Raw genomic sequence first — 24,347 nt, forward strand, 5'->3', positions numbered from 1 at the left:
GAGCGGGTGAGAGATCGATAAGGATGCCAATGAGGTGAGCGTCTGGATAAGTCGGAACATCGAATGAGGCTGATGATGAGGTGATAATGTATTGTTCATGAATTTGAGGTGAGTGAGAGTGAAGACGACGGAGCTGGGAAGGAAGGAAGGAAGGATGGATGGTGATTGGTGATTGAGGTGTGCGGGTTGGTTGGGGGCGTGGTTAAGAGTTTGTCGAGCTGTGATTGGGCAGTGCGGGTGACGAGGCTCGCAGATTCGCTGCTCTTTTGCGTTTCCTTGCTCCGGGAGGACGCGCTGAGCTCGTTACGGCAGAGAGGGCCAGCAGGCAGGACATGGCGGGAGCGGCGGCGGTTTCGCCATCACCGGTGCTGGTGTTGTTGGTTCTGTTACAGCTCGAATTCCGCGTCACTGCGGGTAAGAAATCAGCCCAAGATGGAGATGGATTACTTACTCTGACTGGACATGTTTTTGGCATCATATGGCGTTACATGGCTCTCGGTTTGTGTTGTTTGGAATGTCCCACGTTTCGTGATGTCCCAGGAGGCTCGTTTTGCGATCGCATCCATCACTGGACCCGAAGCCGTGCGGTTCCACCTTCCCTGGTCACGGAATAAGCGGTGCGGCGGTACAGGCTTCCTCACGATATATATGTTATATTATATTATATTATAAATTATATATTGTATATTATATGATATTATATACTATATCGGTTGCATTTGTCGTTTATTTTGGGATCAGACCTGCGTGACATCGCACTTTATGGGGGTGTTACATCCAGTGAATGATGTCACTGTGTCAGTAAAATACACTTCATTTATTAACTGAGATACACAGAACGGTGTGAACGGCATATCCTGATGGGAGTGGGAGTGGTAGTTTGAGTGTGTGATGATCCATGGGAGTGGGACTGGGAGTGGTAGTTTGAGTGTGTGATGATCCATGGGAGTGGGAGTGGGAGGGGTAGTTTGAGTGTGTGATGATCCGTGTGAGTGGGAGGGGTAGTTTGAGTGTGTGATGATCCGTGTGAGTGGGAGGGGTAGTTTGAGTGTGTGATGATCTGTGTGAGTGGGAGGACTAGTTTGTGTGATCCGTGTGAGTGGGAGTGGTAGTTTGAATGTGTGAGGATCCGCGGGAGTGGGAGTGGTAGTTTGAGTGTGTGATGATCCGTGTGAGTGGGAGGGGTAGTTTGAGTGTGTGATGATCCGTGGGAGTGGAAGGGGTATTTTGAGTGTGTGATGATCCGTGGGAGTGGTATTTTGAGTGTGTGATGATCCGTGTGAGTGGGAGGGGTAAGTTTGAGTATGTGATGATCCGTGGGGGTGGGAGGGGTAGTTTGAGTGTGTGATGATCTGTGTTAGTGGGAGTGGTCGTTTGATTGTGTGATGATCCGTGTGAGTGGGAGGGGTAGTTTGAGTGTGATGATCCGTGGGAGTGGGAGGGGTAGTTTGAGTGTGTGATGATCTGTGGGAGTGGGAGGGGTTAGGTTTGAGTGTGTGATGATCCGTGTGAGTGGGAGGGGTAAGTTTGAGTGTGTGATGATCCGTGGGAGTGGGAGGGGTAAGTTTGAGTGTGTGATGATCTGTGTGAGTGGGAGGGGTAAGTTTGAGTGTGTGATGATCTGTGTGAGTGGGAGGGGTAAGTTTGAGTGTGTGATGATCTGTGTGAGTGGGAGGGGTAAGTTTGAGAATGTGATGATACGTTTGAGTGTGTGATGACCCGTTTGAGTGGGAGGGGTAAGTTTGAGTGCTATGATCCGTGTGAGTGGGAGCGGTAAGTTTGAGAATGTGATGATCCGTTTGAGTGTGTGATGACCCGTTTGAGTGGGAGGGGTACGTTTGAGTGCTATGATGATCTGTGTGAGTGGGTGGGGTAAGTTTGAGTGTTATGATGATCGCCGTAGTTGAAATTCTGTTTTTGATGCAATGCAGACTCCTTGCCAGTTATCCGGTTTGGGATGACACGAGCGATGGCGATCACGTACGAAAAATAAAACTATGGTTCAAGAGGTCACACATTTGCCAGGGTAAAGGGACTGTTTGAACGAATGTGCTGCAAGCAAGGTTGTTTACCTTTATATCCCACCTGGTCCGAATAGCACCTTCTCCACTTTTATTGCAAAAATGGAACCTGAAGTAAGTGCGGGGAAATGGCCTGACGATCTGATCAAGAGATCTTGAAGTTTTCAAAAGAGAATCGTCACTGCTGGTGTTAGAAACTGTGGCAGAAACCTTGGCACGAGTAATTACAAAACTTTGAAGAGGAAATGCAGACACGGATGAGCGAGGTGTTGTCATTTCCTAGGTAATGATGTTTGTCATTTTTCGGGGAACGAAGCAGGTACAGTACATGCCAGCAACAAAATCTGTGCTTTATCCAGCATCTCTGGTGCTGTGAACTGACGGAACGCGCTCCATTGTACATCTGCTGTGCTCCGATATGTATTTGTGCAATCCAGAAATAGGCTGTTTGATCCATCCTGTCCGTTTCATATTAATAGAGCTACTTCACCAAGAGAACAATGTTCATTTTGACGTATTTCCCCCTACATCCCATTTATTTATCGTACACACTATTTGTAGCCACTTGCGTCTTACTTCTGCAAAATTCTGATCTTTATTTCTGTATCTCCCATCCACACTCTTCCCTCTCCTCGCTTTCCCTCCTGCCTCCTCCCAACCTTCTTTCCTCTGTCCACACCCCCTAACGTTTCTTTCCTTGTTATTAACTCTTCCTTTTCTAAATAATACATTTATACATAGCTCCTTTTGTTGTATCCTCAAGCCATTAATGCACCACATTTTAACCCACCAGCTTAGAGCTTTACAGGTAATACTATGGAATTATTCACATGATCCGCACTTTAATTCCTTTGAAAGACCGTGTGCTCCATGATGCAACGACTGCTGCTATAGTACTGATCTTGCAAGCTGTGAATTAGCTGGTTTGGTCATTTTTCTTTATTTGGACCAAATAATTATGTGAGAAACGGAAAGCTTGTAATATTACTTCGGCATTGTTTTTCCATTCTGCGAGCAGATTAATAAATCAATTAAATGAAGAATGAGTGAGCAGTATGAGCTCTTCATTCATACACATTGCAAGCTCCGCCTCTCTTTGGCTGAGGAAGTGACACCAACAGCGCAGTCAGTCCAAGCTCCGCCTCTCTCCTCGACTGAGGAAGTGACACTGACAGCGCAGTCAGTCCAAGCCCCACCTCTCTCCGACTGAGGAAGTGACACCGACAGCGCAGTCAGTCCAAGCTCCGCCTCTCTCCGGCTGAGGAAGTGACACCGACAGCGCAGTCAATCCAAGCTCTGCCTCTCTCCGTCTGAGGAAGTGACACAACAGTGCAGTCATTCCAAGCTCCATCTCTCTCTGGCTGAGGAAGTGACACACCAACAGCACAGTCAGTCCAAGCTCTGCCTCTCTCCGTCTGAGGAAGTGACACAACAGTGCAGTCATTCCAAGCTCCATCTCTCTCTGGCTGAGGAAGTGACACACCAACAGCACAGTCAGTCCAAGCTCTGCCTCTCTGGCTGAGGAAGTGACACAACAGTGCAGTCATTCCAAGCTCCATCTCTCTCTGGCTGAGGAAGTGACACACCAACAGCACAGTCAGTCCAAGCTCTGCCTCTCTCTGGCTGAGGAAGTGACACAACAGTGCAGTCATTCCAAGCTCCATCTCTCTCTGGCTGAGGAAGTGACACACCAACAGCACAGTCAGTCCAAGCTCTGCCTCTCTGGCTGAGGAAGTGACACACCGACAGCACAGTTAGTCCAAGCTCTGCCTCTCTCTGGCTAAGGAAGTGACACACCCACAGCGCAGTCAGTCCAAGCTCTGCCTCTCTCTGGCCGAGGAAGTGACACTCCGACAGCGCAGTCAGTCCAAGCTCTGCCTCTCTCTGGCTGAGGAAGTGACACTCCGACAGCGCAGTCAGTCCAAGCTTTGCCTCTCTCTGGCTGAGGAAGTGACACGCCGACAGCACAGTCATTCCAAGCTCCATCTCTCTCCGGCTGAGGAAGTGACACTCCGACAGCGCAGTCAGTCCAAGCTCTGCCTCTCTCTGGCTGAGGAAGTGACACACCGACAGCGCAGTCAGTCCAACCTCTGCCTCTTTCTGGCTGAGGAAGTGACATACCGACAGCACAGTCAGTCCAAGCTCTGCCTCTCCCTGGCTGAGGAAGTGACACACCGACAGCGCAGTCAGTCCAAGCTCTGCCTCTCTCTGGTTGAGGAAGTGACGCCGACACCGCAGTCATTCCAAGCTATGCCTCTCTCCCAGCCGAAGAAGCAAGGCTCCATCGGTCAAATTTTTATTTTTCCGGTATTTCCGTTTACGGACAGTTTTGTTTTTTACCCTGCGCACGCGAACCAAAAAGCGGGGTTAAGCAATTGGTTAATATCTGTCCGTTCGTCCATCTTCTTATCGGTTTATGATCAAGGAACAATGTATTTAAATTGAATGTTATATTTTGAACACGAATAAGAAGACAAGTTTTTCGTTTTAACGTTCCTTGGCTTTGACTTCATTCCAATCGCACATGCACAGTGTGGAGTGAGATCATATTTTTAGTCTGTTTGTCTGTCTGTCTGCCTGTCTGCCTGTCTGGCAGTCAAACAAAATTGAAAATCATTCCAAACAGGAAACTTAGTGATTTTAAGGATGTCATAAATGACACAAACACCAGGCACGAATAAATAATGAAAGTGTTCGATTGGGTGGTGTGTAAATGGTGGTAAATTCGAGAATTAATTAATTTATATGACTTTTACAATCTTTATTTAATTTAAATTTAATGATATACTTGGACTGTGGTACACAAATCATCTGTCATATGTCCAAGAACCTCCAGTTTTGTGGTAACTTCAAAATAAAGCTTCAATGGGATAGTGTATGAGGGGGTATCATGTTATATTAACTCTCGATTATTTCTGGAATTGTGACCTTGAATTACTTAAGTTTGCCAAATTTCAACTTCGTAGCTCATCTTGAAAGTTCAAAACATTGATATAATTGATGCAGTGAGTGATTGGAAAGAGTTTTATGTATTTGACGATCGAGCTAACCTGCATCTGTTGGGCCTGACACTTGTTCTGGCATGTGCTTGGGGAGTCGTAACCTCTGTGTTTGCATTCTGCTATTCTGTGATATTTTGAATTTTGAGGATATACAACAACAACAACAGGCATTTTAAGGCCATTTTCCCTGCAAGAGCGGGGGTTCGCCTTGCGGTCCCCATGACAATCTTCTCCATTTTGCCCTATTTTCTGCATCTCTCCTTGTTAACCCCCTTGCCCGCATTTCTTCTTCCACCATCTTTCGCCAAGTCTTTCTCGGTCTTCCCCCGTCCTCTACTTCCTTCTACATTCATTTCCATCGCTCACATTTTATCATCACATTTCCATCACATTCATTTTCATCAATTTTGAGGATATGTTGAACCATAATTGATAAACGTTTAACATAACACTGAGTTAACGTCAGATGATGCATTTCTGTATTTTAAATTGATTGAGTCTGTTGCTTTGAATGTCAGAGTTTGGTCACTGGGGTATTGAAAATAATGGATATTCCTGGCATCGGAATAGGGGATGGAATCCAAGTTGAGTAGTCTAGTAGGAAGACTAGGTCCCCCTGCACCCCCCGGAGATATACTTCTAATCAGTGTTTCTAGATTGGAAAAAATGTGTAGAAAATGACTAGCTATGGCCCCAAGCTGAAAAAATGTCCCACATACCATTTTTATGCAAATTACTGCTGCCATTATCAAAAAAACGATTTTTGACATATCTCAGCCAATATTGCAGATAATTGAAAAATGAAGGTGTCTAGACCCATGTTTTGAAGGGCATAGATCATGATAGAACTATTCATAACATGATTACATGTGTCTATGGTATACTAGTATGCTAATTAGTGCTTTATTTACAAAATAATCACAGTTTTACGAAATAATAGACTCATATTAAGGTCCGTCTACACAGACGTTAACACAAAGTTTTATTTTTCTAAATATTACAACTGTCAAAATAGTCCTAGCACTCAATGTGACCACTCTTCTCTTGCTTGTTTTAGATAAACATCATTAGCATTAGTGATTCTACACTGAGTCAGTCATCATCATTTTCATCGAAATCGTCAGAGTCAAACTCTTCTTCTCCTTCCTCTTCCTCCTCCTCTTCGTGCTCTCCTGTGTTCAGAAGATCCACCAGTGAGGTTGGTAGGATGGGACCACTGGACCACATTGGTTTCAACAGTCCTTCATCAGTCCTTATCCATCCTTGCTCCTCATAAGGTTTTGGCTTTTCGATGATAGGTTGATCGGCTCTTTTGTACAATGCTACGCGGTGGTTCACACGCTGGATGTGCGGCTTCAGGGCAGACTGGCATGGAGGAAGGCGAGCCAGATCAACCTTGGACTTGGATGTGAGGGTCTTGTCCTCTCCCACCATTTTTCGTAGCAGCTTGGCACGGACAATGTCCACTGATGACTCGCGACTCTGGCCGTACATCACACAGGTGAATTTTTCTAACTGCCTCTCCACCTCAGGGTTGGCATCCCAGTTGTCACCCAGTTCACCGAATGCCCTGTGAAACCTGGGATTCTTCTCCAGCTTTTTCAAGGGCCCGACTTTTCCCTTCCCTTTGAAGGCACTGGTGCAGTCTTCTCCGCTGAACACATAGTACCCCAGGAGAGTGGCACAGTAGTCCTCTCCCAGGGATTCTGCCAGCTCAGAGACGTTGACAAGTTGGCGATGCTTCCCTGACCCTGTATCCAGGTACACCGTCAGCTTGATGTTGTGGGCATGGTGGAGCAGGATCAGGAGGATGTCTGTGTCCGGTGTTCTGACTACAGCGTTCTTGTATCCGATGGTAGCAGCATGATGGAGGTACAGAACCACCCTGGTATCAGTCTCTTCCTGGTTGCTGTAGATCGTGGGGAGTTCACGTACCTCGACCTGAAACACAAAAAGGCACCGCATTTCAATCACCAGTCACTGCCAGTTTCAGATCTAGACAAACATCACAGGTAATCACCTTTTTTTCAGGTAATCACCTTCCATTTTCCATCTGACACTGCACGGCACAGATCTTGTCCAATGGAGAAGACCAGACGCTTCACCTTTTCTGTCTCGATGCCCTCCTTGCCGGTCATTAGCACGCTGAGAAAGCGGACAAGGTCTGGAGGTAGGATGTCTTCAGGATTGAGCTCCATGTCTTCAGCTGTTGGTGGCCATGGTTGGTCTTTACACTCTCTGAAAGCCTGTAGAATACCCTGGCGAAGTTGGAGGGCAACATTTTGGTTCTTGTTTGTGCTTCCGAGTGTGAATGCTCGTGCGAGAGCATTGGAAACTGTTATGTTTGAGCTGTGCACAAGCCAGAAAGAAATGACATCACATTTGTCATGATCAACCTTCGTGAAGTGGATATGCTCCTTGATTGGGTCATTCTGTAGGCGTTTCAGTAGTTTCTCTGACCGATAATTTGAGTTCTCATATCCATTCAGTTTCAGTTCCTCGACATAGAGCAAGCGCAAGGAAGAAAGCTGTAGAACTTTATTCTGCTGGATGACCTGGGTTTGAATGTGTTCCAGTACTGAGTTGAATGCCTTTTCATGGGCGGCTGACATGCAAGCCTGCTCCTTTGGTGCTTCGGCTCTGTGAATCGCACGCTCATAGTTGTAGAATGCTGTGCGGAAAGCTTTAAAACATGACGGATGGTGTTTGGCCTCACATGCAAAGAGGTCTTTGTTTTTCACCTTTCGATGGAGTCGATAGAGACCCATTTTCTCAGCCCGTGTTTCGATTTGCTCCCATGCATTTTCTTTGTTTTTAAAGGATGGGAAGGTTGTAGGCCTCTCAGTATTGCGATGAGCATCTTTGGTCTCAACTTTCTCACAAAATATACACTCTGGCGGGAAGATGGGTTCAGCAGAACCTCCTGGTTTACGAGGAGAGTGATGCCATGATGAGGTTGATGGCCCTGGTTCTGTATCATCTCCCAGACGATGAAAGTGGCGGACAAAGTGCTTATAACACTTGCTGTGATATCCTACTCTTTCTAGGTCATCAGGAAGAGTTGCCGGGATCTGATCACATACTGATTGCATACGACATGGGGAGTCATGCGGTTGGTTGAGACGTCTATCCCGGATCTTTTGAAGCAGTTGCAGTTTTTCTGAAGCAGATCCTTTAATTTTACGGAGGGGCGTGAAATCCCCATGATCAGACATGGATGGTACATGAAGGATGCATGTAGGAGGAGAGCTTTGGGCTGCAGGTTCTACACTCCGTTTTCTTTTGGGCATGCTTGCTGTCGATGTCTACCATCACTGTTAAATGACAAATAAGAAATCACGAATGATGTTAAAAGTGCCTGTGAAAGGAGGCTCTGAGTTTTCAGTGAGGTAACAGAGGTTCTGAGTCATGTTCTACACTAGGGTACTTTTTAGCTGACTAAACCATGTTTAGTGGCATCAAAAGTGCTAATAGCTAAAACATCTAAATTCTTCCACACTAACGTTAGCTATCTAGGCCAATGAAACATTGTGCTAAGTTACTGTAGCTAGCTCAGCTGTCGTGCCTCTTTCTGGTTCAATTCATATACAGAAGTCAACAGATATGTCTCATGTTTGGCATTAACAAAAGTTTAAGTTACACCGACATTAGGAACATACTGTACATAGATGAGGCTAGCTTTAACGTTAGCTAACATGGTGCTAGCTGGCTCAGCTGTTATTCTGCCTGTTTATGATTTCATGCAGAAACTGAAGTCAAGAGTGTGAGTAACATTATAGTTAGCATCTTACCTGGCTAGATTGGAGGATGAATACCAAGAACAACACACAGATGGAATGGAAGACTGAACTTTCAACTGAGGTATTCAATAACATCAACGTTACCAATTGATACGAGCGCGCGACATTACCAATTGATACGAGCGCGCGAGCGCGCATGTTACATGGATGGAAATGTAAAATGGCAGCTATAGCAGCACTAATTTGGATCTCTAGTCTGTCATTTCTGCACTGTGATTGGATAACATAAAAAAATATGTTTGGGAGTTAACAGCAGGAGTTGGTAGATTTTACGTGGGCTGGGTGAGAAACCTTTAAATAAGCAAGTGAAAATCTCTCGCAATACAAAGTCAATGGTGGGAAGAAAAGTTGAGTGGTACCAATGTTACTGCCAATGTCCCGCCCCTATGCAAGACTCAGGAGCATCTTGTTGACATTTAACCTTGAAAATACCTGGGTTTAGACCCCTTATGTACCATGTTAAGTTATCTGCAGTATTAACGTATCCTTATCATTTGTAAAACTGATTATTTTGTAATTACAGCATTAATATGCATACTAGTATACCATAGACACATGTAATCATGTTATGAATAGTTCTATCATGATCTATGCCCTTCAAAACATGGGTCTAGACACCTTCATTTTTCAATTATCTGCAATATTGGCTGAGATATGTCAAAAATCGTTTTTTTGATAATGGCAGCAGTAATTTGCATAAAAATGGTATGTGGGACATTTTTTCAGCTTGGGGCCATAGCTAGTCATTTTCTACACATTTTTTCCAATCTAGAAACACTGATTAGAAGTATATCTCCGGGGGGTGCAGGGGGACCTAGTCTTCCTACTAGACTAGAGGTGGAATCGGCGCAATTGGTGCATCTGATGCACTTTCTGCAAGATATGATTTGATCTTTATAAAATGTGAATACTCTGTTATATACTTATAATGGGCTTATAAAGGACTTATAAAGGGAAGAAGAAGAAGAGGAAGCGGAGGAGGAGGAGGAGGAGGAGGAGGAGGAGGAGGAGGAGGAGGAGGAGAACAACAACTCTGATATTTGCTATTCTCTGATGAAATTCCTCCTGATGAAAAACTTCACCTTCACCTTCACCTTTGCATCTGCAATTAAATTTAAATCCTTCCTGATGAGAAACTCACATTCACCTTCACCTTTACAATTAAATTTGGTCATTTGATCAATGCGAATCACTCGCTGTTGTTTATTAACAGTGTTGTGCTTCATTGGATTGGGCTGACAGGATGGCCTAGAGATACACACACTCTCTTCAAAGCAGTGTAGCCTTGGTCTGATTCCCGAACCAGCATAAACTGTCATCCACGTAATTTCCATTTCACAGGCAGGAAGATTCATCAGTGAATGTGCGGTCCCTCGGATGGACGTTAAACGGGCGTCCCATGTGCCAGCATTCGTTTCTGGATGTTAAAGATCCCATGGTGCCCTTTGTGAAGAGTAGGGAAGATATCACAGGCACCGTGGCCAAATTCCGAAATTCCTGCCATAACTAGTCAAACATCAGGCCTGGCCAGCCGGTTCGTGAAGACTCGGGCCAGGGTTCCCCTGGCTAACCCCACAAGAAAGGTGGGATAATGGTGGGCATTAAAGAAGAAGAAGTGCTTCATTGGATCACTCTTGTTGCTTTACCATTGTTTCCTTTATTAAGTATTGCTTAACTGATAAGGGTTAATGATCATTCAGTGGACAATAATGATATGGGTTGTTAGTGAGATGTGACCTTGGCGATAAGCCACCATAGGCCATTTGTTGCAGTAAATTTCACAACGTCCCTCGTCGTGCATCCTGTGTGGAGTGCTAACCTCGACTCATGGCATTTTGTTGTTTAGTTTCTGCTGGTCATGCGTGTGCCATACGAGTCCGCTACTGTGCAAACTGACGTTAAAAAAATAACGCATTTTTTGGTGTATACATACAGAAGTCACCGAAGCTTGTGGAAGAGCACACAGCGTCAATCCTGGAGTGTCATCTTGATTCCAGTGCTGCCTCAAGAGGCTGCATTAACTAGCTACAACTTTTGCATATTGTCCCACCATAGGAACATCGCTTTGTGCCATTACAGCACCAATTGGTGGATTTGCTGGAACAGAAATAGCAGTAGCTCTATCGATTCCCTCGAATGTAACTTGTGTTCGAATGTAATTAAAATCAGTTGCAAACAACTTTTGGTTGGAAGTATCCTTTGGGACTTACAGCAGACAACCAGTGCTGCCATATAAACTGAACTTTCATTTGTAAAAAAAAAAAAAAAAAAAAACTACCATTTTTGGCTGCGCCCCCTGATGCCCTGTGCTGGTGTCAAAAGGTCGAATACGAAAAATGCAATTATGTATACATTTTAAAACATTTTTTAATGAAACGTATACGCAATCAACACTGGGGGACGCATGAAATATGTAGTAGCTTTGGCCTAAATTCTAAATGCCAAACAATGAGAAAAATCTATTTTTGATTCCAACTTCACCTAATTATACTCAATGTGTCATAAAGAAAAAGTGACATATTAATGTTATGCATCAGTATCATTTTTTTGAGGCAAAGTGCAGTCGCCTTGCTTTCCTTTGAGCTGTTGAAGGTTTCACCACTCAATGCCTTTTATACGAAGCATATGAGTTCTTGCACAATGACTATTTCTCTGCTTTCATTCTAAACATTTGCCCTGGATAATGGAGTTTGGGACCACCTGTGTCGTGTTCTCTTTTTCTCCTACACCTTGTTTGATTCCCGAATCAGCTATAAACTGTCATCCACGTCATTTCCATTTCACAGGCAGGAAGATTCATCGGTGTATGTGCGGTCCCTCGGATGGACGTTAAACGTGTAATATGAAAGCTAAATGTTCAACGGTTTTTGAAATATCGCGTATGCAGGCCAATTTTACTGACATGGTTGCCATGGCAACATAATTCAGCCAATCACCGCCATTATCTAAACGGGTTGAGGATTAGATATCTTTATCTTGAAAGCTAAATATTCAATGTTTTTTAAATATTTTATTTTATTTTTTAAATATCGTGTACGCAAAAGTACATTGACTGATGGTCGGCCGGCCAGAGTTCAATTTAATGTCCTCCACCTCCCTATCCCACCCCCATTCATCTCTGACCTTGGTGGAAGGGTCGGAGAAAGAAAAAAACTGATTGATGAGTGATCTGTAGGAAGTTAACAGTCAGGTAGAAATAGTAGAAAAGTTGGCTGGTGAAGACCCTATTTTTTTTATTTTTTTTATTTTTTTTTGTATACTGAATCGAGGCTCGTGCAAGAGCTAACATTTATTTCACAAACAAATCAACCAGACAAACTTCATTTTCAGAAATATACATATGGGAAAAGAAATTTAAATTTGGTGCATCATCCCTTCCATCTGCGAGCATTATCGATTGAAATCGTTGCCTCTTTGACTTTTTATGTCGATGAGGTCAAGTTTGCAATCCTCAATGTGTACGTACCAAGCTAAAAAGAGCAGACTTCTTATTGTCAGTAAATCGAGGAAATTCCTCCAAACACTGGATTTACAGACTTGTTTAATTACTGGTGGTGATCCTGATTGTACTTTTTATGCTTCATTGAACCAGAATGGGCCAGAACCCAAATTTGTACTGTGAAGCTCTTTACAGATATAGTTACGAAACATCATCTCCATAGTGTTTGGCGATTACAGCACCCTTGTGAATAGTCCTACACATGGCGGTGTTCCAACGATCATATTTCACTAGTCTTGATCGTATCTGCGTAGACTCTTATTTATTACATGGAGTTTGTAAACCTGATATCGTGCTTTCTGGTTTCTCTGATCACCGCCTATAGGCTATGAGCCAGATGCCCAGAGGCCCAGACCATCATCATTTTGTCAACAGTACCATCCAAGGGGGTAGTATAATAAATCTGTTGTCTGCTGCATAGAAATAGTGGGTTTTATTTAAATATCAAGGGCCAACGTCAACATTTTGTTACAGAACAACACCAAACTCGGACGCAACTTGAAAAGTGCATACGTACAGTCGTACATGTATACGTACCTTTTCCAATCGGGGTGTATTCTAATCCGGCAATGTTATCCCATGCCAAGTTTTCAAACACGTATGGCTGGATACTAGCTGGGATAACAGGCTGTTTGGTTATGACTGCTGCAAGTTTGTCAAGGCCGAGGGCAGTATGATTATCTTCTAGTTGTGAATATGATACGCAGTGTCCTATTCGGTTCAACGTGTGAATCAGCTCTGTGTTGCCTGTCAGTGTTTTAACCATGTATGGGAGCAATAAATGTTTAGGAGGCCTGTGTTTTCCATTACTGATGGTATACAGGATGTCTTGACTAAATGATTCCATGAGTTTGAATATTCTCCTGGATGGGCATTCAATATCTCGGACGCCTGTCAGAAGCATGAGCATAAACCCATGCAGGTGTTCTGACACAGTGAACGAATCCTTGCCAGCATGGTCTGGATGTTAGGGCCATGGTGTTAGCCGTTTTTCGTTCTTCATTTCAGACCTCGATCAGGAAAGATGCTGCTTGATCAATCACCTCTGACTTGTCTGTGGACTTGTTTCTCCAATTCTCAACTTCTGCGTGAACTTCGGTACATTCAACAATGACCTCTTTCAGAGTAATATTGTCCGGCACAATAAGAATGTTCCCCTTCTTTTCGGGAAAAACATGAATGCTCTCCCCAAAATCTAATTCCATCTTCCGACGATAATGTTTCTTTGTTACCCTCACCAGAGGAGAGAGCATTGCATTCGAGTCCGTTTGTTTAATCTGTCTGTCTGTTTGTGTGTTTGTCCGCACAGAATAAATATGAATTTTTCTGCAACCGTTGGTCCGATATACAGGAAATTTTCACCGTAGGTGCACCTCCTCCTGTAGAATTTTAATGATAATTATGACGTCATAAGTCACGTGGTAAGGGCACCATCTTGGGAAAAACGAAAAACGTTGCACCTCTATATCTCTGAAAGTGCTGTGTAGAATAAAATGACACATGGCTCATTGTAAAGAACTCTCCATGTGGAATAACATCTGTTAATGATGTCATAGGTGCCTCCATTATGACGTCATAATTCGACAAGTACAAAACATCATCCGATCAAGATGAAATCTCTTGAGTGTCATGTATGGATGAATTGGTGGAGAAAAAAAAATGATGCCGTCGTCATTCACGTGGTTCGACCGCCATATTTGTTTTAACACAAAATCCTTAAAAAAACACTAAAAACACATCCTGGCGAGGGTCTGCAATCTCTGATTGCTCTTTCTTGTTCCTTCTGTTAAGCCATGTGCTCCTTTGGATTTCACAAGTGCTTCCAACTTTTCTGTTAATTTCGTCATTAAAAAAATTATTTTATTCACAATGATGTCATCATGTATGCACTGGAGCAGTTCTTTGTGCGATTCTTACTTCAAGACGCTGTAGGCTTCAAGCTCCTGATCACTCCCTGTCTTCATGCTGTCGATGTCTGTATCTTTTGTGGGTCTTGGGTAATGTATATAGCAAGAAATATGATCAAGTGCTTTTGCAGCTACTATGTCCCTGCTGGTGACGGCTAAGATTTTTGAGTCACATTTTTGAAATGCACATTCTCAAAGATTTCAAGCTCCACTTCTTTGAATAATGTCTGACGTGTACTTGTTCTTTTGTGTTGCTTCACTTTGCCACAGAATATGCATTCTTATTCATATATTCATGATTCAGATTATGTCCTCATGCTGGGCCACTTGAATGTAGAACATTCGGATTCAATTTCATCACCAGAAATTCGGTGAACTTTGCATTTCAAGGCCTCCAGATGTCTTTTCATGGTGAATATGCTTCTGCATTTTCCATGCCAGACAATACTAGGTATTTCTTTGTCTGTGACAGTCTTGGAAATGTCTAGAATAGGAGCATGATTTCTGGTTTTGGCAGCTTCCAACAAGGTCTTCCAAGAGCCATCATTTTGTTGACTAATTAAACTATCATCCTGGCCTATGTGAAGTGATTCCTTGTGGATAATGATAGTCTCTTTGCCATTTATTTGCTCTGTTTGTCTATCACCACCACCTGAAATGAAAACTATGAAATTACATGCAGTTACCATGGTTACTTGAGCACGACATCACCACTAACATCAATTGACTAATCCGTTAGTATAGCATCACAATTATAGTCTGTCTAACTTTTGGAAATTGATCTCCAACATCAACAATATAAAACTACTGTGATTTGTTTGCCATCCTTTTGTTTGCCGATCATCATCCTATGGATTGTTCAATAGGTCGATTATTTCATTTTCACCACCAGCAACGAACGATTCCTAAGCAACCGACAGACATCAATTTATTATTAATTGTTGAAAATGAAAAGAAAATGCATACATGATTACATGTATGTATGTATTTTTGAAGTTGAGTCCTAATTTAGTGTTGTTCTGTAACAAACTGTTGACATTGGCCCTTGATAATGAAAGAAAACCCACTATTTATATGCGGAAGACTATAAGGGCACTCGGTAGAGCGCATACCTCCACCAGGTTGAACAGTTTGTTTTGTATTCCACTGACAGGCCGAATCTGGGTTCGGACCTGAACCAAAATTTAATCGGTTTGTTATTGTCACCTAACTAACTCTTCCCCCAAGTTTTATCATACCTCGTCCACAACTTTTTACTCCTGCCAGGGAGGAATGCATTCGATCGTGTTCGTGTGTGTGTTCGTGTGTGTGTTCGTGTGTGTGTGTTCGTGTGTGTGTGTGTGTTCGTGTGTGTGTGTGTGTTCGTGTGTGTGTGTTCGTGTGTGTGTGTTCGTGTGTGTGTGTTCGTGTGTGTGTGTTCGTGTGTGTGTGTTCGTGTGTGTGTGTGTTCGTGTGTGTGTGTTCGTGTGTGTTTGTGAACAAGATATCTGGAAAAGTTCTGAACTGATTTGGATGAAAGTTGGTGGGATGATTGCCCTTGGGATGAGGAAGAATTGATTAGTTTTTGGTGAAGCTCAGGATATTATTCTGGATCCAGGAATTTTCTGAAGGATTGTTTACCATGGGAAGACAGGGCTCATTTTTTTTTTTTTTTTACATTATCTTCTCTATATTTAACATTGTGATATGAAAATAGTTTTCATATTTGTTGTAAATTTAGTTTAAACTCGTGGTTATGCGTTAGAGCGGTGTATTTTGTTAGCAGCGTCGTCTTCAAGGTTCTTTTTTTTTTTCTAATAAAAACATATTCTGTCATTTTAAAACCACCAAAGTGGGTATTAGGTTTCCCCGTTTCATAAAATGTATCGTTTGATACGTATAATGCTTTAAAACTGTTTTTTTTTTTTTTTTTTTTTTAACCTCAGAAGAGATATCAACATTTACCTCAGTGAATGTCAATCGCGGTGTCAGTATTTGATGAACTTATAAAGACTTCGGTGAGTTATAAGTGTGACCAGCATGTGCACGGGATTCTTCCCAGAAGAATGAGTGGTCGCATTAGCTTGTACGACTTAAAATGAGCGAGTTTTGTTTTGACGTTTGGGCCAGCTTTACATGTTGTATCCTTAAGGAATGAAACGAACGTTTTTCCTGGCTTACAATTTTATTTGAAGTCACACATGCTTCAAAATACACTCACCTATATGGAATTGAACGCTGAATCCGAAAATGTAAATGAAATTGCCTTGTTTTTTTTAAACATTATCTTCTATATATTCTAAATATATATATGTGCAGTGACTGTCTTGTGTTGTCTTGTCTTGTGTTGTCACTGAACTACTCCCTCAAACTTTTGTGAAATCGTACTATTCCAACTTGACCCACGGCGGGAGTTTGCGCTCTACTGAGTGGCGTTCTAGTTTAACTATGTTATATATCATCTTTCATCTCTCAATGGTGAAGAATCACTTTTAAAAAATTCTAGTAGCCGGATCCGGAACCAGATCTTCACAAAAGTCTAATCAATTTGTCCTTGTCACATACACTACCGCTCCGCAAAATTTCGTCCAAATCCGTCCGCAACCTTTTGAGATATCTTGTTCACAAACAAACAAACAGACAGCGGTGAAAATATAACCTCCATCCACTTTCGGTAGCAGAGGAAATAACAGATTTATTTAATAAGTAATAAAAGACATTTAAAAGTTTATATCTTAGGGTGCTTGTGGGCAACTGAAGCTGATTTGAAAATTGACCAATGTAATTTTAGGGTCCCAAGACTGTGGTTTTCCACGTATTAGGGTAGGGTTGAATGAAGGTTGCTAACATAGAGAAGGCCGAAAGTTATAGAATGCTATCATATATTTTCAATATGTAGGGACATATACCTTGTCAAACATCATACATAGCATTACTCCCCCTGGATGATCCCGACCTCCCCCCTTGGCTCATAGCCCACCAGCAGCTGTTCGACTTTTTCAAGCATTTCCAGGAAGTTCTCCATCATTGGAAATGTAATAGCGGTTTACTGGAAGACTTTGATTTCATTCAAGCCTTTGTCTCTTTCTGGACAGATTTGTTGGAACAAAAGTCAACCTATTCTGTTAACCCACTGGTGTGCTGGGATGTAGTAAACACTCAAAACGGTGTTATATCAGCGACATCGGAGCTTTTTTAAAGGGCTGATTGTGAAACAGTAAAATTGCTGCAATCAGAGATATTGTCTCTCCGGAAGACTTTAGGACAACACAATAATAATCTAGAACCAGCTTTAGTTGCGAAAGTCTTTACCTCCTCCACTGGATGTGGATCGGGGTTATGTTTTCACCCCCGTCTGTTTGTTGTGAACAGGCTATCTCAAAAAGTTAGACGGATTCGGACAAAACTTGGTGGACACGTTAGGTGTGTCACATGGATGAATTGTTTTGATTTTATTGAAGATCTGGATCCGGATATGAGAATATTTATATTTTTAAAGTGATTCTTCACCATTGAGTGATGGGGGCAATAACGATATTTTAAAAAGTTGTGGAAGACTTGTGACAAAACTAGGTGGATGAGTTAGTTAGGCGACAAGAACAAGCCGATTCGATTTTGGTTCAGGTCTGGCCTATCGGATCCAGATCCGGCCTATCAGGGATACGAAACGTAAACTGTTCAGACTGGCGGAGGTATGCGTGCGCTCTAGCGAGTGCCGTTCTAGTTTATCTTGTGGTTCCGGGACCAAACCAACAATATGCTTATAACAGCCCTCGCAGCTCCCATTGCTTTTGGCCATGCACAGAGTGAAATGGTAATGTGATCACGATCCATCGGTGCCCAACCCCCTGCCAATGAGAATTTGAGAAACACTGATGTTTACATCGGCCACATAATGAAATGAAACGTGATTCTTCAGTGATTGATTTCTCGTTTGGTTTTATGGCCCTAACTGTCGACTGTACAATATAAACGTTTGCTACTTGCCGCAACATCTAAGAACGTCCCCGTCTCCCTAGACCACAAAATGCGTTCTAGTTTCTTGCTCAATGTCACATGGGTGACATGCTGTCTGTCGAGAGCAAGTTATTTTGCCGAGCGAGAATCGATCAGGTTTTTGTCCCCAATACAATATGCATCATCGTCACTCAAATTTCAACAATCACAAAAAAACCTTTCTCTTTACTTCACACCTGATTTTTGTTTTTCTCTCTTGAAGAACATTTTTGAGTGGATTCTACATTCCTCAAGCAATGTAAATGCTACATCGGCCAGTGTTTAGATCGATAGAGTTTCTTTAATCGTCTTCGCCTAGGTTCCAGTTGGTAGGTACATTTTTCCCTTTCACACAAACTAACAGTCAAGTATAAGTCTAAGGTGGGTAGGGGGGAACCGATCCCACTTGTACCAATCTCCCAGTCGTGCTAATCCCCTTGCATGGGTGTGTTAGCCGAAGGGAGAAATGCTTTAATTAGGGTAGTCTCATTTTTCCAAACATCTCTCGACCAAGTCTGTGGGTTGAAATGGAAAAAAAGGACAAAAAATTCCTGCTGCCTTTAAGACACGCAACTGTCATTGCCTGAAATCTTCTCAGATGCGAGGTTTAATAAGAATGGTTCAGTGTTCAGAGATTTCATGTAGTCTATGTATAGAACATCAAGCTAAAACACTTGCTTGAGAAAAGCGATACTCACCTTCCCGCAGAGTGAACTGCTGCGTTGTTAGGGTCTCACAGCTAACTCCGTTAGACTGGTAACGGTTAGTGCCCAATTACAGTTACATTTTGTTGCAAGGAAACAACCTGACAATTCTATAGCTCATACGATTCATATACTAGTGCACATTTTAACTGCAGACTCTTGCAAAATACCGCAATTACTTCATTTCATGTGACGAGAAAACATCCGGGTTGCTATCCGAGTTTGTTTTTTTGTATACAAAATCGAGGTTCGTGTAAGAGCTAACATAATCACAAAAAAAAAAAACGGACACATAAAACATAATAAAGGGAGCGGGAGACAAGATGGAGAGAGAGAGGGAAGCACACAAGTACAACAGCAGAGAACAAGGACATCAGGAGATCTGTGGGAGGGAGAGGGCTTGGGGGTGGAGGCATGGGAAAGGGGGGGGGGGGGGTTGGTGGGAGAGGTATAAAACACATGGACACTGCTCGGACTTCCAGGAAAGAAGTCCGTATTTCAGATATGTGGATCTGGGGTGAATTAACGGGGGTAGAAAAGATCAAGGGTTTGGATGGGGGAGATAAGAGATAGTGGTGAACAGCTGTTTTAAAGACCTGGAGGGAGGAGTGGGATTGAAGAGAGTGAGGGAGTTTGTTCCAGTGGCGGGAGAAAAGAGGAATGAAAGTGTGAAGGTGAGCAGAGTGTCTTGATTTTGGCAGTTTCACCAGAAGGGGGTTGCTGGCAGATCTTGTGCGACCTGGAGGAATATTTGGGGGACAGAGCACAGACAGAGCTGGGGGAGCTAGGCCGGAGAGGAGTCGGTAGAAGACAGAAAGACCACCAACCTGCCTGTGGTGAGTGAGTGAAAGGCCCTCGGAGTTAGCTTCATCGCGGGAGATTCCAATGATTCTGAAAGCTTTGCTTTCAACAGCGTGAAGCTGAGCGAGGTATGAGGTATGAGGCAGGAGCACCAGCCCAGAGTTGAGAGCAGTATTCCATTGAGCTGCGGGTGAAAGCCTTGTATGTGATGAGGAGCTCAGGTGTGCCAAGGAAGGACTTCGCACGACGGAGGATGCCCAGTTGGCGAATGGCTTTGGAGGCCAGCTTGGAAATGTGGTTTTCCCAGGAAAGATTATGGCAGATAGTGAGACCCAAATGCTTCAGTGACAGAACTTTTTGGAGAGGATTGTTGAGAAAGTAGATGGGAGGGTTCTCCAGTCGGTCTTTTCGGAGAGACATCGTGGGAGTGTGAGATTTGTCAGGATTGAAAGACGTGTTCCACTTGTTTGACCAGTCTGTGATTTTGTCCAGGTCTGCAGAGATTGAGGAGGTTGCAGACTGCCAATCTGACGGATGAGGTATGGAGCGGCAGAGAGTGGAGTCATCAGCAAAGAGATAGAGAGGATTTTCCAGGGAGTCGGAGAGATCATTAATGAAGACCAGAAAAAGCACAGGGCCCAGAACACTGCCTTGGGGAACTCCAGCCTGAACAGGAAGGGGAGATGAGAGAAATCCATTCAGGGCCACACGTTGACTACGACCAGAGAGGAAGTCCGCAAGCCATGTGTGGGGATTTCCATGGATGCCATAGGAGGAGAGTTTGGTGAGCAGAGCAGGCTGCCAGACCGTATCGAAAGCACGTGACATGTCAAGGGAGACAGCTCTGATTTCCTGTTTGGCATTGAGGACCTCCATCCATTGTTGAGACAGCTGAGGTAAAAATGCTAACTTCAGGTCCCTCCCTACGGACACAAACACGCACACAGGGTAAAGTAAGAAATAACAGTTCACTCTCTGGCACTTAGCTGGCCCAAAATGGATCCTGTTGGTAAGGATGGCCGCTGTCGAAGCCCGGAGCCACCCACATGGGAAGCTCCGCGAAATGGCGATGACGTCGAGCACAGTTCGCCGAAAGCGCTCGCTATCGAGCTGGTGGCGAGCACGTATATGGCCCTCGTTCCTTTCTCCTCCCGTTGCAGAAGGACAGTGCGGTCTTCAGCTCCCTGGTGAGCCTAGCAGCCAAAACCTCCTCACATTCGCCGTAGAACAATCAACAAGCTCCCCTCAAAGGACACAAAAAACGGCAAAGCTCCTTCACCAGCAAGAACCAATCATGCTCTCCCTTTGAATAACCAATCACGATCTCCCTTCAAGCTTGCCTTACACTCCGCCCACGGCATCCCGATGCGTCACTCGGGGCTGCCGGCCCTGTTCCCCGCCCATTGAACCATTGTTGCCCCTCTCCTGGGTGGGTCTTTGCCGTATGTCCATGGAGCGTGAGTACTAGCCGGCTGCTGTTTTGCTTGGCCCGCAGTTGTTTTATATGTTAGGGATGACCACAGAGGGTATCACGAACAGGGGAATTGGCCTTAAACCCTACTACTAATTACCCCTGCATCATCCTTCATATGATGAACATTTAAACACAACCTTAAGCTACATTTTCCCTACTTATGTACATCGAGATGCTCCTACACGTCACATGGTCCATACTATTTTCTATTCAATCCTACCTTTCCTACGGTATTCTCTTACCTACCCCATAAACGCACACTACTTTATAGAGGGACATAGTTGAAAAAAGATAACGTGTAAAAATTGTAGTCTACGTTGGCAAATTATGTACAGACAAACTGACTCAAATGCAATACCCTCTCTTCTGGCAAGGAGAGACAGAAAGAGAGACAGTAAGACAGTATTTAGCAATGCAAAGTCTCGCTCTGTACATATAGAATCAACGTCCTGGTCGATTACCGGTACATTGGATCTGAGAACTACTGCTGATTCACTCATTCACTGACTGCCACACGGCATCATGAAGTAAAGCACGATTTGCTGTGGACACAGACTGTCACACTCTAACATTCAAATAGCCTGTCCTTTTGCCTTCAGAGATGTCTAAGGCTAATAAGTCTTTCACCGTTTTACATATAAACCTTGTCAGTGTGATGTAACAAAGCAGCCATGGAGGCAAATCGTTTTCCACATATTGTACACCACCAAATGAATAAAATAAACCAAATTATCGAACTTACACCTTTTATCTGACATTCGTGATTTTTCAAAAATGCAGTGAATGTTTTTCTGTCTCAAAGGCACAGAAGTGCTGATTCATTTTTAAAATAAGTCGGCATATATTCTACTAATCTTTTATTACTGCCGTTTCATGTTCTGGTGTCTGCACATATAACCGACTCTGCTTTCATTCCCTGGCAACTCTTGCATCATCACTCTATGGCGTGTCATTAAAAATGCATTTTTATTTTATTATATTATTGAAGGTAGTGTACTCTTCCATAATGTGCTGAAATAATTTCATTGTAAATCATTGATGAGGCATTAGAATGTATATTTGCGTTTGTCTGAAATTCATCCATCATTGCATCTGCCGCCAAAGTTGGACGGAGGTTATGTTTTCACTTTTGTCTGTTTATTTGTGAGCAGCATATTCCAAAAAGTTAGACGGATTCAGACGAAACTTTGTGGACAAGTTTGGTGTGTGATAAGGACGAATTGTTTTGATTTTAGTGAAGATATGGAACCGGATATGAGAATTTCTCAAGCGATTCTTCACCATTGAGAGATCGGAACAAAAACGACATGAAGCACAATATCTCAAAAAGTTGTGGACAGATTATGAGAAAACTTTGTGGATGACTTGGGTGGTTGCCAAGAACAAGATGATGACATTTTGGCTGAGGTCCAGATGCAGATCCGGCCTATCCTGAGTGCCGTTCTAGATGCTGTTTTTATCCGACCTGACCCAACTCATAAATTTGCAAGTTGCGGTGTTTCGCCACATATTTTCCTGTGTATTCATTCCCTTACTTGTTTTGTCCCAATGTAGCCCCACTGCCATTTTTTTTTCTAGCCTCCCTCTTCTCCATGAGATCGCACACTAAAAGGATTTTCATGTCCTACAGCGTAATATACTCGAGTGCATCAAATTCAAATACTTATGAAGAGTTTACATCTTAATATTTCACACTAGGTATTTAAGCAGTCGGCTTTGAGAAAAGAAATTTGCTTTTGGTACTCTCCTTGTTTATCTGCTGACGTCATGCCATCATGTGGCTAATGTTGTGTCTCCATTTTTCTGGACACTTCATAACGGTTGAATGCAACACCATGCCCTGAGCGATGTGTCTATGGTTGGATTAACTGATGAGGGGATGTAATGAGAGTTCCATTGCACATGGATACTGAGTGCATAGGTAAATGGACCATGGCCATAAAGTGAATGACCACCCCACCTCAAATTTCTGTATCTGCGGGGGCCATTTTTGCTTTTACTTAATTGTGTTAGCTGAACTTCTCATGTGTACTCCACTGTTACCCCAACCTTAGTGAATTTGTCTCTTTTGGAGATCTATATCGCTGGCTTATTTATTTCAGATTTATTGTTGTGAAAAGTGATTATTTGGCACATCTGAGCTCTTATCCACCTATAAGGCTTTCATCCTCAGCTTGGACTACTGCTCTCCCCTTTGGGTTGTATCCCCTGCCTCACATTTTGCTCAGCTTGATGCCGTAGAAACCAAGGAGTTTTCTTTTCTGGTTGCTCGTTGTGAATGGTCCATCACAGCCATCTTGGCCCTTTCTTCCTTTCCACTCTTCATCTTCATGCTGATCTATTTCATCTGTTATTGTATCTGCTCTGGTATTTATAATTTCTTCTTTGGTGACTCTTCTCCTTCATCTTGACTTGTTTGGATTATCCTTGCATGCATTTGATAATCCTGATCACAGCTGATTGAAACAGTTCCTCGTTCATGCATTTGTGCTGTTCCCATATTTTATTCCCCATGCTATCTTTCCCCTCAGCATCTCTTTCTCCCTAATCTCTTTTCCTTCACTGGAAAAGCTCTTCCACCTCATTAATTGTTTCTTACCCTTTGTCTTTCCCCAAGTCTGACCAAGGCCACACATCCTTGTTATAGCAACTCATAACATAATACCCTCTCCCACGCCCCTCCGCAAATTTCCAAGTCCAATTTTATGGCCACCTTCATCCCTTTGTCTTGTTTTGGGAATAGTTCCCACAAATCTGTTCTGTCGTGGTAGATAACAAGTCGAGTTGCCCTCAAGCTAATTCGCCTCCATTCATCCCCACCACCCATGGCAACTCCCCATCATTGTGCAGCTGCTTCTGTTTGTTATGTAGTATAGCCAGACATGTCACACAATCATGTGACTTCAAGACTTCTACAGGTTTTATCACTCGGACCTTTCCACTTTTCTGAATGCCGATGATTTTGGTACATTTATTTTGCAAGATTGAGCAGATGTCTTTGATAGAGCAAACCCATTACTATTTTTACTGCTGTTTTGCTACAGTTATTGCATTTATCTATCAATATATAAACAGGAGTAGCACTTTGGAAAATGCTAACAATGTTACATTTGCTTTCAGAAGCATTAGTATAATGGAAAATACAAAGTGAAATGGAAAAAGGC

At 43.1% G+C, this 24,347-nt stretch overlaps 1 protein-coding gene across 1 annotated transcript in view; it reads left to right on the plus strand.

Moving 5' to 3' along the window:
- The first annotated feature begins 236 nt into the window (after window positions 1–236).
- LOC137412503 (bone morphogenetic protein receptor type-2-like) overlaps window positions 237–24,347 on the plus strand; it is a 191,851-nt gene continuing 167,740 nt past the window's right edge. Inside the window, exon 1 of the mRNA XM_078785327.1 lies at window positions 237–414. Coding sequence (XP_078641453.1) covers window positions 333–414 — 82 coding nt within the window. The 5' untranslated portion in view covers window positions 237–332. The remainder of the gene's footprint in view (window positions 415–24,347) is intronic.

Source organism: Myxine glutinosa, chromosome 10 (assembly GCF_964187855.1).
Source record: "Myxine glutinosa chromosome 10, kmMyxGlut1.1, whole genome shotgun sequence".
Taxonomy (NCBI): Eukaryota; Metazoa; Chordata; class Myxini; order Myxiniformes; family Myxinidae; genus Myxine; species Myxine glutinosa.